General features: G+C 45.5%; 1 protein-coding gene across 2 annotated transcripts; it reads left to right on the top strand.

The window, feature by feature from the left end:
* The first annotated feature begins 1690 nt into the window (after nt 1-1690).
* Nucleotides 1691-15552, top strand: LOC105013521 (SLIT-ROBO Rho GTPase-activating protein 3). Of its 2 annotated transcripts, none has more exons than XM_010875084.3 (21): nt 1691-1832; nt 4691-4771; nt 5580-5751; nt 6025-6190; nt 6587-6649; nt 6784-6888; nt 7105-7233; nt 7814-8035; nt 8170-8271; nt 8395-8628; nt 9071-9155; nt 9321-9348; nt 9433-9593; nt 11068-11145; nt 11471-11599; nt 12118-12223; nt 12573-12800; nt 12890-12930; nt 13108-13264; nt 13563-13611; nt 13840-15552. In XM_010875084.3, exons 1-21 carry the CDS (start codon nt 1739-1741, stop codon nt 13978-13980), a joined length of 2571 nt encoding a protein of 856 aa, XP_010873386.2. In that variant the 5' UTR covers nt 1691-1738; the 3' UTR covers nt 13981-15552. The 2 variants fall into 2 exon arrangements, with proteins under 2 accessions (XP_010873386.2, XP_034151890.1); XM_034295999.1 differs by lacking the exon at nt 1691-1832 and adding an exon at nt 1872-4610.
* The last annotated feature ends 302 nt before the right edge of the window (nt 15553-15854 follow it).

Raw genomic sequence — 15854 nt, 5'->3', positions numbered from 1 at the left:
GGATATGACGCTGAACATGTGTACTCAACTTCTTTGGTCGACCATGGCGAGACCTGTTCTGAGTGGAACCTGTCCTGTTAATGTCTAAATCGCTGGCAACAACAGTGAGTACACCCCTAAGTGAAAATGTCCAAATTGGGCCCAATTAGCCATTTTCCCTCCCCGGTGTCATGTGACTCATTAGTGTTACAAGGTCCCAGGTGTGAATGGGAAGCAGGTGTGTTAAATTTGGTGTTATTGCTCACACACTCCCTCATACTGGTCAACATGGCACCTCATGGCAAAGAACTATCTGAGGATCTGTAAAAAAAATAAAAAAATTGTTGCGCTACATAAAGATGGCCTAGGCTATAAGGAGATTGCCAAGACCCTGAAACTGAGCTGCAGCATTGTGGCCAAGACCATACAGCGGTTTAATGGCTGTGTGTTTAGTTATTTTGAGGGGACAGCAAATTTACACTGTTATACAAGCAGTACATTGTAGCAAAGTGTCATTTCTTCAGTGTTGTCACAATCAAATATTTGCAAAAATGTGAGGGGTGTACTCACTTTTGTGAGATTCTGTATATATATTACAAATACATCTGCAAACTTAATGTAAAGACAATACACATTTTCTTTTTTTTAAACGACTGATATTTGCAATTTGGTGTTAGTTCTAGTGACTTACGTCTTTGGAATCATGATCATGGGTTTCGAACCATGATCTTTTCTGGACATTTCAATTTGCGTTTATTCGCCGGGCTTACGCGCGAAAGCGTCTTTCAAGTCCTTTTGAGAAGATTAAAATGAAAGCTCGAAGGAACGCAGTTGAGGTCCCTTGCTCTGTCTGCTATGATATACATCTGTTAGAAGACACGTTAGATTAGCAGGCGGCTATTGAATGTCCTTTGGTTGGAATGGAGGAAGGAAATACAGAGGAAGTTAAAAGCGAGAGTAGTGTTTCACAGTTCTCTGGTTTTGCAAAGGGTTTGCAAAAAAATATACTATTACAAATGTTGTCATTCAATGTAATTCCAACTAAAATGTATTTTTTTTATGAAGCGAAAGTTTATAGAAGAGGATTTCGACGTTTTCACACCTCTGCTAGCATCTTCACACCTTGTAGTGCCATGATAAAACACTGTCACTTCACCCCCAGCTTTCTCACTAACGGTTCCTGTTAGTAGGCCTATTAGCTATAAGAACAAGCACACAAACAAGCACACAAACTACCACACTTTAGTATAAAAAATTATAACAGGATTATAGGACTTTTCATGGGGAAGACTTGCTCATTTTGTTCTGTGAGAGAATATGGTCTTTCCCGACTGGGCGTGTAGATTTGGTAGCACCATTTTAGGATGTTACACAAGTACAATGCTCTCATCAAATCTATTAGCAAAGACCAGGGTGGTAATTACAGCCAGCATGCAACGTCTGACTAAGCCTGCGTTGTCGCACACAAAACGTTTTTAAGGAACAGGCCCTGACGTTGAACAAGAAATGCCATTCGCATGAGCCACAATGTCAACTTCAACATTATCCAGCACTGGTTTATCTACTAAAAATGTGTAGTTGACTATTACAGAGTTACGCATTTTGACGGATTCACAACAACAACCGAATTCACAAGTGAAAAAGTCTAAGATGTGCACTGTGCAGGAGGAGGAGGAGGAGGAGGAAGAGGAGGAGGTGTGGTTTAAATGTTAAGCTTTCACTCTCCACGACTCTTGCTCAACGCACAAGCTGACACTGGATGTCTGAAAGTGTCCTGGAGCAACGAGAGAAGTTTTCTTTGGGAGACGTTATTCCGCGTAGAAAACAACAGGATTATAAACAATCTCAGCCAGGTATAAATCTCATTGACGTAACTGTTAGGACATTAGAATCGCATTATAATTATTCAATGTGGCATGTCTTGTGTCTGCCGTGTGTTATGCTTAGCTACGTTCCATAGGCTATAGCTACCGTCATGAAATTAGATAGGTTTGATTTTCTGTAGTTGTAGGCTAATTGCGGTTTCTCAGCTGATTGACAATGTTGAGCTTGGTATGCTTCATAGGTGTCTCATGGTGACATTTTGTGTGTGGGTTAATAGCGACAACAGTGAAACACCACAACTCCATAGCAAATGCAGGTAACCAAAGAAACATCAGAAACTATACCCGTTTTTGAAACGTGGGCCTTAGTTAAAAAACTTTTTTTACTACCTTCTGGGTATGGTGATTATGATGATGGCAATAAACTTCAGTTCCTATTGGGTGATTCAATAATGATCACATAGTGAAGGAATGAGGGAGTTGGAAATGGCGACATAGCGTGTAAAAACAATGCACATTTCTGCGTTAAATAACAATTATAATTTCATGAGAGAAATGCGATTGGCTGGTAGCTATGTAGATTAATTTACAGGTGCATATTTTCAGATTTGTTGGAGGAAAATCAGTGGTAAGCTTTTCTTTATAATAAATGAAAGGGAGTGAAATTGCAAAGAGTAAAAAACTCTCAAAATAAAGCTCGATTTCTGATAAGAGGAAGTTGGTTGCAGTGAGTGATAGTGCGATGGAAACAGGGAGATAGATGTATCCAGTCAAGTGACTAATGGTTAGTCACTTGAGGGAGGTCTACATTGCTCTTGTGTGTGTGCAGGCCTGTGCCCTCCCTTGACACGAAACATCATTCCATTTTCCTCATTCTTAGGATCAGCAAAGGTCTCTGTTGAAGGCGAAAGTGATAGAAAGCAGAGTGAGGACGAAAAACCCTACTCTTACCAACTGCTAACTGCAATTCAAATGTAGTTCATAACCAAATTCCTGGGCTGAACAAGTAGCGACTGGTTAGGCTCCCAGACAGTAACTACCCTAAGGGCTTAAATCAAGTTTTGTATTGTTAAATGCCAACCAATAATAACAATAATAGAGACTAGCAATACTTACTCTATGAATGATAGAGCAACTTCAGCTAGATTTCTCACAGGGTTGTCAACCACTGCTGACCGTTTAGTGTCTTCCACTAGGATCATATAGAGAACAGCAATGCAGCAAATTCATGGACTTCTTCTTTTTTTTCATTCACATGTCATGTTAATAACCCTTTAGTTCTACATAAAAAGGAAGGAAGGAAGGCAAATGGGACAGAGGTTAACAAGACTCTGACAGGGTCATCTGGAGGGATCGGCCAATGGCGTTGGAACTCCCACCCAGTTGACTACATTGAAATGTTTGACTCCCTAAATGGTGTGGAAATGTTAAATGAGGGTAAAGTCACACCTCTGTGAGTAAGAATTTATCCCGGTTTGTCAAAACCAGACCTGTCCTGTCTAAGAAATAGTTTGCAGTTAATGTCATACAAACGTACAGATTTCTCTACTAATGTAGTTCCCCTCTCAATTTTTTTTGCCATGGAGTTTTAAGCAATAGCTCAGGTTTTTGGCGCTGCGGGCCCTTCATCTACATCACCAGAGTCCGATGATATTGTGCACACCGTTTCTATGTCCTGCATGCAACCTGAAGGAAGCCAAATGTGAAGTCCTGCGCCTTCACCCCCCACCCCATGAAAAGTTAGTGCCCCAAGTCGTGGGCACATCCCAGAGGTTGGAAACCCCAGCTTAAAATGCAACCGATTGGCTGGCTCCGACTGACACGGAAATTTGTATTCACAAACGACTTATTAAACTGTAGGCTGGCAACTGCAACTCGGTATAAGCCTATAATCATATGAACTGGATTGAGGGGATTGTGTGTCATCCTGGCCTGTGTCTGGTCCTGTCCCCGTGTCTGGTTTGCCTTTGCTTCCAGCACGTACTGTACGGTTCTCACTCTAACACTATTAGAGAAAGCGCCTGCAGCTTCGTGACACAAACGTCCCCTCTGCGGCCGTGACAGTGCACCGCCGCGACGGTGGAGCACCGCTATTTATAGGATGGCTGAGATGTTTCTGCTGCTATTTCGGCACGACCTGCTTAAGGTGTACAGCGGTGCCAAAATGACTGGTGAATTAAACATGAAATGGCTCTTTCTACACAGCCAGGCCCGGTTTGAACTAGGACGTGTTGTAGTAAGGCATTACTGTTTTCAATCAGTCCGTCCCTGGCCGTCTCTCAGTGGGTCTGTCTGTCGGTGGATAATATAGATAGGAATTGCGTTTAGTTGTGATGAGAGGCCTAGACTATGGTTGATTGTGTATGGACTGGGTTGTGTTTGGCACAGTAGTGAAGTTGGTAGCTATACAAACAACGCAAGCGTATGTTGTTTTCCGTTTTGGCAACTGGCTACAAGGGGAAGTGAGAAAGCTTTGTTGACAAAGTGTTGGGAATTATATCAGACAGTGTATATCGGACAATGTCAGACACCACTCGGACAATGTGTAGACAACACTTAGATAATTCTGTTTTCAGTGTATCTGGTACAGTATGTAGACACTAGAATACAACAGAGTGGATTTTCAGGAGTGGTGAGGAGTCACAATGTGCTGTAGACCTAGTGTGTGGACAGCACACATGTTCCTGAATGGTCAAGAGTGAGGAAATCCTTTGGACTTAGGTCCAGGATGTTGGGTCGTTAGCTTCACACGCTGAGGCGCTTTCCAATAGGCAGCCTTGTCTAGGCTTCAGTGGGTCGGGTGAATGGGTAAGTGTGTCCCAACTGTATGTACAGTACCAGGTCAATTTATTTTAGGAAGCCTTATGGAGTTATTGACTTTGCCACAGAGTTTCGCCCTGTTGGAGCGACAATGTCGATGAATGTCAAGCTGAAAAGAGGGGTTGTGGACTACGACACACAAATCAAAGGTAAGGGATACCTTTGTTGTTCTTGATTTAGCCTCTCTATTGTCACGGTGCGGTTTCATCTTTCATGTTCCCCTTCTCTCTGCCCTTTAGTCCCTACAAACTACTTCCATTTCAGTGCTCATTAGTCACATAATTGAACGCTGGTTGACTTTACATTGTCCCCAGGCTGTTTTGCACAGCGCATTCAATGTTGGCGTTAGCGCGATCGAGGTTACTGAATGACTGAAGCATTTTGGCAAATCTAAGTACTGAGAGGCCTTCCTCAAAATGAAACCGTATTTACGGCATTTGATAAAGTAAACAAACACTATTAAATCCAATTTAACTTTTACAAAAGTGAAGCTAACCAGCTATTAGCCTTCATAACTAAATGCAGTGCTCCTGTAATATTATAGACTAATGTTACTACAGGAGCCAGCTATCAAGGTTAACACGTTTTAAAGAAGCAGTAACTTCCTACTTTACAGTAATGACACAGCTCAGCTGTCCGTCAACGACGTTGCAACCTATCGATTGATTCTTGAGTGTGCAAGTAGGTAGATTGTGTTGCGGCAGATGATTGGTCGGTAGATTGAGCCCGTAAACCCAATGCCTGTTAAGGTAGAACAGAACGACATACGGTAGAATGACAGTGGTCTAACAGCATTTGGCTCAAGCTCTTGAATGTACAGGACGTTGAAGTGGACACCACATTCTGTATTCAGAAAGACATCAAAAAAAAAAAAAAAAGGCATGCATCCCTCTATCTTTCTTTGTTTTTCTTCTTCTCTATCTCCCCCCTCGCTCGTTTGCTTTACTGCCAACCCAGAGGTGCGCACGCAGTTGCTGGACCAGTTAAAGGTGTTGGATCTTCAGTTGGAGCAGAAAACACAACAGCTGCAGGACCTTACGGACTACCTGCGTAGGCGCAGCGAGATAGAGGGGGAGTACGCCCGCTCGCTGGACAAACTGGCCGAGAGGTTCACCTCCAAAACCAAAAAGTATGTCTCCGGTCTTTGTTTTGCGCCGTGTCTTGTTAGCATTTGTGTTGGCGCGGCGGCACGAGCGGATCTGGGACCAGGCTAGCATCGAGATCGTTGTGCCTCTGAATCCACTGTCACGCCATGCTGCCATTCAGGCGAATGGCTGGTTTCACACACACTGATTAAACCAACTCTTGCGTTTTGATCATTTTCCATCCGAATACAATTTCTTGTGACCATCTATGTTCCATGGTTGAAACGTGGCACTTCCTTGTGCCTCTCGTGTTTCAGGAAGGAGCCATGTGGTGGCCAGTCTGTGGCCCAGTGCTGGCAGGTTCTACTGGCCCATACCAGGCAGGAGAGTAGGGACCACAGTGGCCTAAGTGACCTCTGTAACTCCTCCCTCACCCAGCCCCTCACACACTGCCTGGAGGTCACGCAGCGCCTGGCCAAGAAGGTACACTGCTGTGCCGTTCTTTAAGATGCAATCCAGGGACTTTGGCGTATAACAAGCCATTTCTTTTAGGCAGCCATCGCTGGGCTGTTGGTGTAGTGTTGTTTGTATGTGTACATAATCTCGAAGTTGAAAGTGATTGGTTTAGTTGACACAGTGCACCTACATGAAATAGTACCCCATTTTCAGGGACCTGTTATGGCTCCACAGTGGTCAAAAAACCCTGTATACATCTTTAGTTTCTGTATATTAACACTAATTCTGTTTTCTGGGGGGGATGCCTTCCTTTTTCTTTCTCCATTTAAATCTCTGAATTAATGTAGAACCATGCATGTATTTTTATGTATTTGTTCTAAATCTAAGTTATTGGTTAATCTATTCATAACTAAATTTTTTCAGAGTAGAGAAATCTGCCTGCAGTTACAGGATGATCTCCTGAAGGTCACCACAGAGCTGCAAACAGTATGTCAGCCTTGTTGGTGTTAAAAAAAAAAAAAAAAAGGCATATACAAAATTGTCATCCAGTGGTGTGTGAAATAATCATCTTTGTGTGTGCGTGTGTACGCGTGTGTGTGTGTGTGTGTGTGTGTACACAGGCGTGGAGAACCTACTACCAGTACCACACTGAATATGTTTCTGCGGAAGGAAAGCTGAAGGAAGCAGAGAAGCAGAAGCAAGGCGCCTCTAAAAAGATAGAGAAAGTAGAAATGTTTATACTCGCATCCCTTTTCTAAATCTAAATTAGTTCAGATATCTAGGGGTTTGTCTGTGCATATCTTTTTTCTTATTTGCACAATCTCTTACAGTAATGACAGTGATAAGCACACACATTTAGATGCCAGTTCCCTGTGAGATTTCAACCCATATCCTTGACACGTGCGCCTGTCTGTTCTTATCCTCCTCGTCTTCATCCACAGAGACAGGGTAAAGTTCAGGAGATCCAGCTGAAGTGCACCAAGGCTCGTAATGACTACCTCCTCAACCTGGCCGCTGCCAACGCGTCCATGAACAAGTACTATCTCCAAGATCTCTCCTCACTGCTGGATGTAAGAGGTCCTTCGCGGTCACGGTCTGTCGCCACTAGGGTTGACACTGGATCGTACTGAACTAACCATGATGCACTATGATTACGTAACCCTGGGAACCTCACGTAGTGCATGAAGTTGTCTGCCTGTGTCAGTGTGTAGCACGCGGCTGTCATTTCTCTTAAGCTGCTCGGTGTCTCACATAGCATTGGGAGATAGAAAGACCCCTATAGCCTAACACAAATGTACGAGTACTCAGGGGGGAAATTACACTATGCAGGATGCTACGCCTGCCACTGTAAGGTCAACCTTTCCCCGTGACGCAAACCGAAACCAAACGCTGCCTAGTCATCCGCTAGGAGGAAAAAAAACGGACGCCAACGAGTGCGGCGTAGTGTTTGACCGGAGCGAAGAGCCCGCCATTCAACCGCCGGGTTGAGAAAGAAAGAAACATACATGGAAAACCTTCAACCCAGGGTCGCCTCTAGCATTTTGGGGGACCCTTAGAAACATTTGATTTGGGCCCCCCTCCCCTGGTGCTTGGGGGGGGGGGGGTCCCCTAGCAGTCGGGTGTCTGACATCAGGTCCATCTCTCTCCCAGTGCTCAGATGTGGGCTACCACCAGTCTCTGACTCGTGTGCTGCGCTCCTACCTGTCCAGCCGGACCCGGTGGCAGCAGGACCTGACCGGGGGGCTGCAGCAGCTGCATACGGCCTTGTCCGGACTGGACCAGAGTCAGGACCGGGACAACATGCTACAGACTTACAACAATATCTTCTGTCTGCCCCTTAAATTCCAGTACCAGCCCCACGATGGAGACCAGGTGTTGGTTGCATTTCGTTTTTACATATTACATTGGCCCACTCAGTTTTTGTTGACAGTGACTGCCCGCGAGGGGTGATGAATGTCTTTTCTACCGTTGTATTTCTGTTGACCTTTGACCTGTCGTTCTCTCAGGTGTGTGAGGTGAGTGCTGAGCAAGAGATTAGGAGTGAGATGGAGACCAGGTTCCACCAGCTACAGTCAAAACTCATGGGGTTCATCTTGGAAACAGATGAGGTACATGCCAAATTAATCCATCAGTCAATCAAATTGAATCATTTTACAGATGAGGTACGTCCTCATTCCCCTCAGATCAATTTGGACTCATCATGTTGACATGCCATCCTCTTTTACTCCCAGGCCGGTAAAACGCTCCAGGCCGCCCGCTCTGCCCTGCTGGATAGTATCAGTGATGATGACCTGGATCCCCCACCCTCTAGCAACCAGAGCCAAGGCTCCCAGGGCCATCTGCAGGCCCAATCTCAGAGCCAAGTTCATGGGGGCAGCAGTGAAAATCTGTCCGGCAGCACTAACCGACCCAGTCTGGCCAAACGAAGAGCCACGCTGCTTGACACGGAGCTCTTTTATTGCACTGTAAGTCATTACAGTAAGTCACTAGACCTTGACCAGAGCCCCAAAGTAGAACAATAATGATTGTGACTGTGCTGGTGGCGGTTGTGACTGTGCTGGTGGCGGTTGTGACTGTGCTGGTGGCGGTTGTGACTGTGCTGGTGGCGGTTGTGACTGTGCTGGTGGCGGTTGTGGTTGTGACTGTGCCGGTTGTGGTTGTGACTGTGCCGGTGGCGGTTGTGGTTGTGACTGTGCCGGTGGCGGTTGTGGTTGTGACTGTGCCGGTGCCGGTTGTGACTGTGCCGGTGCCGGTTGTGACTGTGCCGGTGGCGGTTGTGGTTGTGACTGTGTTGGTGGCGGTTGTGGTTGTGACTGTGTTGGTGGTAATTATATAAATGTAAGAAATATGGAAACTGTGATGATGATGATAGTATTAATGGAAAAAAATGTTTTTCTTTTTTTTCAGAAAGTGAAGGATTATCTTTGTAAAAGCTCTTTGGTATCCAAACTACAAGCAAAACATGACCTGCTCAAGGTGGCTGTAGGGAATGGTAAAGCACTAACAAACATTGCACAAATGTTTCAACTCACTGGGTGTGATCCAATGACTACTCCCTCATTGCTGCTCCCTAACGTCTCAAATGTCATCGGCTTTTAATTTCCTAGAATATACTTTTTACAGATATTTTAACTGTTGCTTTTACTTCCCTTCCTAGCTGAAGTGACCAATGGCAATCAACCCAGGTAGGAGTAAATTCCCCTGTAAAGCCTTCGTAACGGCATCATAAGAGTGACCTTTGCAATGTAGTGTCTCCTTCCCCTCTCTAGACAAAATGCCAAGAAGACAGTTCGTGTGAGGAGGAAGGGTCAGCCGGGGGTCACGTTTACGCACAAACTATTCACTGGAGACATGCTGTCCTTCATACAGGCATCCGGACAGGAGATTCCAGTCGTGGTGGAGAGTTGCATTCGCTTCATCAACCTCAATGGTGAGCTATCGAAACAGCCTGGCAGATAGGTTTCCACAGTATAACACAGACACAAAGTCAAAAATATGTCCGCAAGCGGATATGGCGGGGTTCTTTGCTTCCAGGACCACCATGGCACCTGTTTGTTCTTAATTCATTTTTGTTCATTCCCCATTGACCTCTGTTCATTTCCCATTGACCTCTGTTCATTTGAACAGTTCTTATACGGAATATTTAGATAGTTATCACACAATGCTATATACCGAGTGGCGTGAAGATCGGTGCAGCGCTGTAGTTGAAGATAACACGTAAATTCCAAATGGGGATACCATCTCATGGGAATATGCATGCAGCCAAAAAACTTAATTGCCCCTTTGGGACAAGGACCCCTAAATAGCTTTTTGGTCTGAAGGGAGGGTTAACTGATTAATGTTGGATAGTTGCTAATTTTAAGAGTGTTAAAATCTCCTAATGTTTTTGCTGGACCGCGTAAGCGGAGCTGGGTAAGAAGAGCGAAGGTCTCTTACTGACTGACTGACTGACTCTTGTTAAATAGTGTAGTGGTTAGAGAATGTGATGATGATGATGATGGTTGTGATCAAAATGATGAGGGTTATAATGTGCTGCTCCATGGTGTAGTGGTTAACAACACAGCCTTTCACGTGGGCGACCCGGGTTCGAACCTCAACATGGCAACACTTTCTATTGCTGGCCGGCTGAACTAGGCTTGCCCGGTTTCTTGTTTCTTGACATGGATACAATAACTATCAAGAAAGGTGACGATGACTAACTTTTTTCATCAAGTGAAACAACGAGAGAATCTTGGAAATAAAATAAATAAAGGTGGTTGTTCACAATAGATTCTAACTTAGGTCTTCCTCATGAGTGACACTGTCTTTAACCACTACGCCACGGCATTACACGTTTCAGCAGTCGCTAGACTTTGAGGATTGTGTTAAACTGACTAACGTTTCTTATTAAGTTGACCTCCACCACAAATGGCGTCTATGAACTGTATTGCTTTTGCCACTGGCTGTTTTTACAGCTTATTAGCCAGTAATAGACCTACTAGTATCTACCAACTTCATAGGAATAATCATAAGCGTTTAGCAAGATAAGATGAACTTTTCCATGTCAGAAACAGCCGCAATATAACTGTATACAGTTTCAGTTAAAGCTTACTTAACTATGTTGTTAAACCAGCACATGTTTGTCTATCCTGACCCGAAACGCATACACGGATGCGTACTTCAAAAATCCACCAGAAACCGTCGTAATATAACCGTAAACTGTTTTATTTCAGGCTTACTACAATGTAGATACTAACGGTTTCAGCCTGCAAAGATTTCGTCTACACAGTCAATCAGTCGCTCGCTCGCTTGCTCTCACTACTTAGCCAGCTCCGCTTACGTGGTCCGGCGAAAACACAATGCCATAACTTAAGAGGGAATAATTCTAAATGAAGAATAATGTTTTCCTGTCCGTCTCATCTCAGGTCTCCACCACGAGGGGATCTTCAGGGTACCAGGGGCCCAGGCCGAGATCAACAGTTTGAGGGATGCATTTGAGCGAGGTAGGCCTGTCTAATATATTGGTGCTCTATTGGTCTCCGTTCTCTTTCAAAGGCCGCTTTTGTCCACCCTGCCTGGCATCATGTAACCCTCGGAACAGTTTAAAAACTGTCTAGGGGCTGCAACAACTGACCGACGCCCGAGAAGCAATTCAGACTTCGTTATCCGTTAGCTGGGTCCATGTCGGGACGTGGCCAAAATAAATAACGCCATCTCCACCGTTAATCAAATCTGGCAACCCTGTCAGCAGGATAGGTTTCTCTGAAACAAATGAGCCCAGGGTCCTGTTAATGATGATGGGCAGTGTGCCCTGGGATTTGCCTGCAGGAGAGGATCCCCTGGCGGACAGCGACTGGGACATGGACACTGTGGCCGGGGTACTGAAGCTCTACTTCAGGAAGCTGGAGAATCCTCTGTTTCCTCAGAGCACCACTGCCCAGCTCCTGGAGTGTGCCCGTAAGTCTGTCTGTCTCGGTGTGTCTGTCTGTCTGTCTGTCTGTCTCGGTGTGTCTGTCTGTCTGTCTGTCTGTCTCGGTGTGTCTGTCTGTCTGTCTGTCTCGGTGTGTCTGTCTGTCTGTCTGTCTGTCTCGGTGTGTCTGTCTGTCTGTCTGTCTCGGTCTGTCTGTCTGTCTGTCTGTCTGTCTGTCTGTCTGTCTCGGTGTGTCTGTCTGTCGGTGTGTCTGTCTGTCTGTCTGTCTCGGTGTGTCTGTCTGTCTGTCTGTCTGTCTGTCTGTCTCGGTGAGTGTGTGTCTGTCTGTCTCGGTGTGTCTGTCTGTCTGTCTGTCTGTCTGTCTCGGTGAGTGTGTGTCTGTCTGTCTGTCTGTCTCGGTGAGTGTGTGTCTGTCTGTGTGCGTGTGTCAGCATGTGTGGTAGTTTGGGGGGGAGGGGTGTGTGTTGGATTGGGGGGTGTGATGGGAGTGTAACTGTATGGAGGTGTTAGTTTCCTTTTCAGTCTTTCTCCTTGTTGTACCCAGAGATTGACAACGAGACAGAGCGAGCAGCCAAATTAAAATCAGTCGTCTCCTCATATCCTTCACCTGTTATCGTCGTCATGAGATACCTCTTTGCGTTCCTCCATCAGTAAGTACTTCAGTTTTATTTCCAAAACGTTGTTCCCCCCCAACGACACTTTATCTTAGCCACAAACAGTGTACAATATTGTGTCAATTTCAAGGGGAACTGAACTTACCAGCCTTATCCAAACCAGCACTTACAAACGCCGGCCATACAAAGACCGAAAGGAAGAGGAAGGAACCCCATTAAACCAGACATTTGATGAGAAAGCTTCTTCTTTTCTTTTTTTTACACCGATCGGTCATGTCAGGCGACCTGGTGCATTTCTACTGACGAGGCTGTATTAAAAGGACCGCAGCTGTGACATTTTAGCTCTTATTCTTTCATTGTTTATTATTTTTGCCCCCCCCCCCAGTGTTTCTCAGTACAGCGACGAGAACATGATGCAGCCCTATAATCTGGCGGTGTGCTTCGGCCCCAGCCTGGTGCGGGGGTCATCGGACGAAGACGTGGTCACCCTCCAGCCTCAGATCAACAACCTGGTGAACAGCATCATTGTGCAGCACGAGAGCATATTTCCCAGCGCAACCGAGCTACCGGGACCGGCGTATGAGAAATGCATGACGCTGAAGCTTGACGACTGGTAAGACTGGATGTGGGTGTATGGAGGCGACAGCTGCCTGGACACAGGCACGCACACACCCAGGTGATGCTTTTGTTTTTGTTTTGCAGCGACGAGGGAGAAGTTGACTTGGAGCAGCCATTTAAAGACGGTAAGATAGAGACTAGTTATTTCTCCACTTCCCTATTGGCATCAGTCATCCATCACCGGGACACTGGCGAAGAAGCAGCGGTTCTCGTTTCGGCCTATCCAGCGATTCTGGCTGGAAGATCAGCAGAAAGGCACACTGTGTAGACCAAATGTCGCCTCTCACCTCTTTATGCTACAGAGACGGAGCTGAAGGGGGAGCGATCTCGTGCCAACAGCAGCAGCAGTTCCAGGCAGTTCCCAGCAGGGGGCGGTGTGAACCTGGCAGGGAAGTTCACATTAAACATCCCCATGTCCCCGTTGGACAGGCCCCTCTCGCCAGGATACTTACGGAAAGAGTACGTGGCACCACCACCACACCTTTAAACCCAGCTGGGGCTGCACACGTAACATTGGTGGTATTACGTACTAGACTATCTACCATTTGCAGGGGTGTATTGACTTGCTATGGCAGTAGAGTTACCAATCGCCATCCTCCGTGAGTTTGAATCCTGGGAGATTCTACTCAATCCCGCTGCCTGAAATGCCTGCTGGATGGCGTCCGCCAGATCCAACGCACCGTATAAGTCGTCGTGACCTAAATAATTTGACGTGGTTAACCCGAAATGTCTCTGTCCTTTTTCTTTCTTTCCCCAGAGCCAAGGACCTGCCATCAAGTGAAGATGTGCCAGTTCAGGTTGACAAGGTCTGATGTGTTTTTTTTCATTCAGTCTCGCTCAAAGTATTTGTCTCTAATTACAGGGCGCAGCTGTGGACCAGAGTTCTCATTAAAGAACTCACCAGGCGTGTATAATGAGACCCCATACCAGAGTGGAGGGGGTCCACTGATGGAAAACAGCTCTGTCCTCTTTTCTTTTCCCATTATCATTGTCCCCATCCTCTAATCCCTCGTTCCCCTCTTCATTTCTCACAGGAGGTCTGCCGCAATATGAACATAGTCTTCAAGGAGCTTCTCACTCGACAGTCACTCCCCCCCTCCTCTTCGGGCGCCTCATTCCACCTCTCCCAGCCTCCCGCCCAGCACAAGAAAGGAGGTGTCGGGAGCAAGAAGTAAAGGCCTGTTTGGATCAGGAAAGTCTGAATGGATGGATTTGTACATGGATGTGGAAATGAAAGGAAGAAGGTAGAATAGGGAGTTGGGTGACGCGGCAGGAGGGGCAAAAGACAGCGATCCTGAGGACCCCCAGAGGGGGCTGGTTTTAGATACAAATGTGTGATGACTAGTGGTGACCATGATTACATACGGCTGGGTTAAATGAACCACAGTCCGTTCACTGAACTGCTGAGACAGGCTGACACGGATTGGTTGGACGGACTGACAAATGGAGGCAGGGAGACTGACTGAGACGGGGAGGGCGAGACTGCCAGACATACGGAGGGAGGACAGACTGACAGAGACGGATTGACAGACAGGCAGACGAACAGGCAGATCAAGAATCATGGACGGACAGATCAAGACAGTCAGACGCCGACCTTTGCTGGTACTGTGAAGCCTTGTGTGAGGGATTGGTTGAACGCTGTGTTAAACGAGATGGTGTAGGACATCACAATGTTCAACTGTTATAAACGCACTGCTGACCACTTTAGAAGAGCAATAAGGCATCCCCGGGGTTAATGGTATATTGTCCTCAAGCACGAGTGTTTTAAGTCCTTGGCTATATACTGCACCCACTTGTGTCTTCATTTCACCACAGCTTTCAGCCATTCCGCATCCATGACCCAAAATTCCCAGTTTATAACATCCCAAAGCTCTTTCCATAAATTGGAAATAAGAGTAAACTAATGAGGGACCAATAAATAATTCCAGTGAGTGACGTGTTCCCATGAACCCCCCCCCCCCCCCCCCCCCCCCCCCCCCCCCCCCCCCCCCCCCTTTCAACTTAGCACTTGACTGATCCACGCTCCAGTGACTCAAGGGATTTTTCTACTTAATTTTTTTTCTTTACTGTATGCCAACGATACACAGTGTCAGTGCTTGGAGTGGATTCATCATAACTTATTTAGCTCATAATGACTTGAATGTACACTGCTGGAAATTAATTGAGTGTAATGTTTAGAGAAGGTACAGATTCTATGCTGTTGTCTCTGTGGGCCGACGTCGGCCTTCAAGGCCCGTGTGGGGAAACGCCTAGGCATGCTCACCATTTGATTCAGTCAGTTCACCAGAGGTCGCATTCGCCTTCATAGAAAAATATCTATTTTAACCTGTGCCGCTGAGATTTTGTCTGGTGGGTGATCAAGAAACATGGCAATCAACTGTGAATCCAATTTCTGATGAGTTTAATTCTCTCAGAGATAACCTCTAGCTTTTGTTACTATCTTTTAAAAATATATATATATATACATGGTTTGCTAGATCTCATTGTTTTAATAAATGCTAATTTTGAATTTGCTAAAAAAAATTCCCCTGTAGATCTGTGATTTATCAAGTTCCTGGACATAAGCTAAACATCTGGCCACTAGATGGCAGCACTGACTCAGCGTAGATGCGGTATTTGAGTGCCTACTGTGTCCTCGAATATTAAACTGCTGTACAGTCTTCATGGGGAAAAACTAACACCTCAATACTGTGTGAACCGATGTTTCAAAAATGTTTGAAATTAAAATGTTTGGGTAAATGGCTTTATTTACATTTTCTTGTTTTTTAAATATACACGTTTTTAAAAATATGGCCAATAGATCAATGACGATCAATGATCATAGGCTTTTAAATAGGCTAACTAATTGATTTGGTGTGGCTTGGTTGTTTTGTCTATGTCTCCAACAACTACATAGACAAGGTAATAATTGGACGTTCATGTTCACAATACGTTTCTACATATTGGTCGCTGACCTGCGTTGGCCTACGTTATGGTAAAATGATTTAAAAGGCACTTTTAAATGCGCTCATTTTGTTATTTTGGCGCGTTAGTAAGGTTCTCGGCTGGT

Source organism: Esox lucius, chromosome 12, assembly GCF_011004845.1.
Source record: "Esox lucius isolate fEsoLuc1 chromosome 12, fEsoLuc1.pri, whole genome shotgun sequence".
In the NCBI taxonomy this organism is placed as follows: Eukaryota; Metazoa; Chordata; class Actinopteri; order Esociformes; family Esocidae; genus Esox; species Esox lucius.
This window is presented reverse-complemented; position numbering and strand designations above follow the sequence as displayed.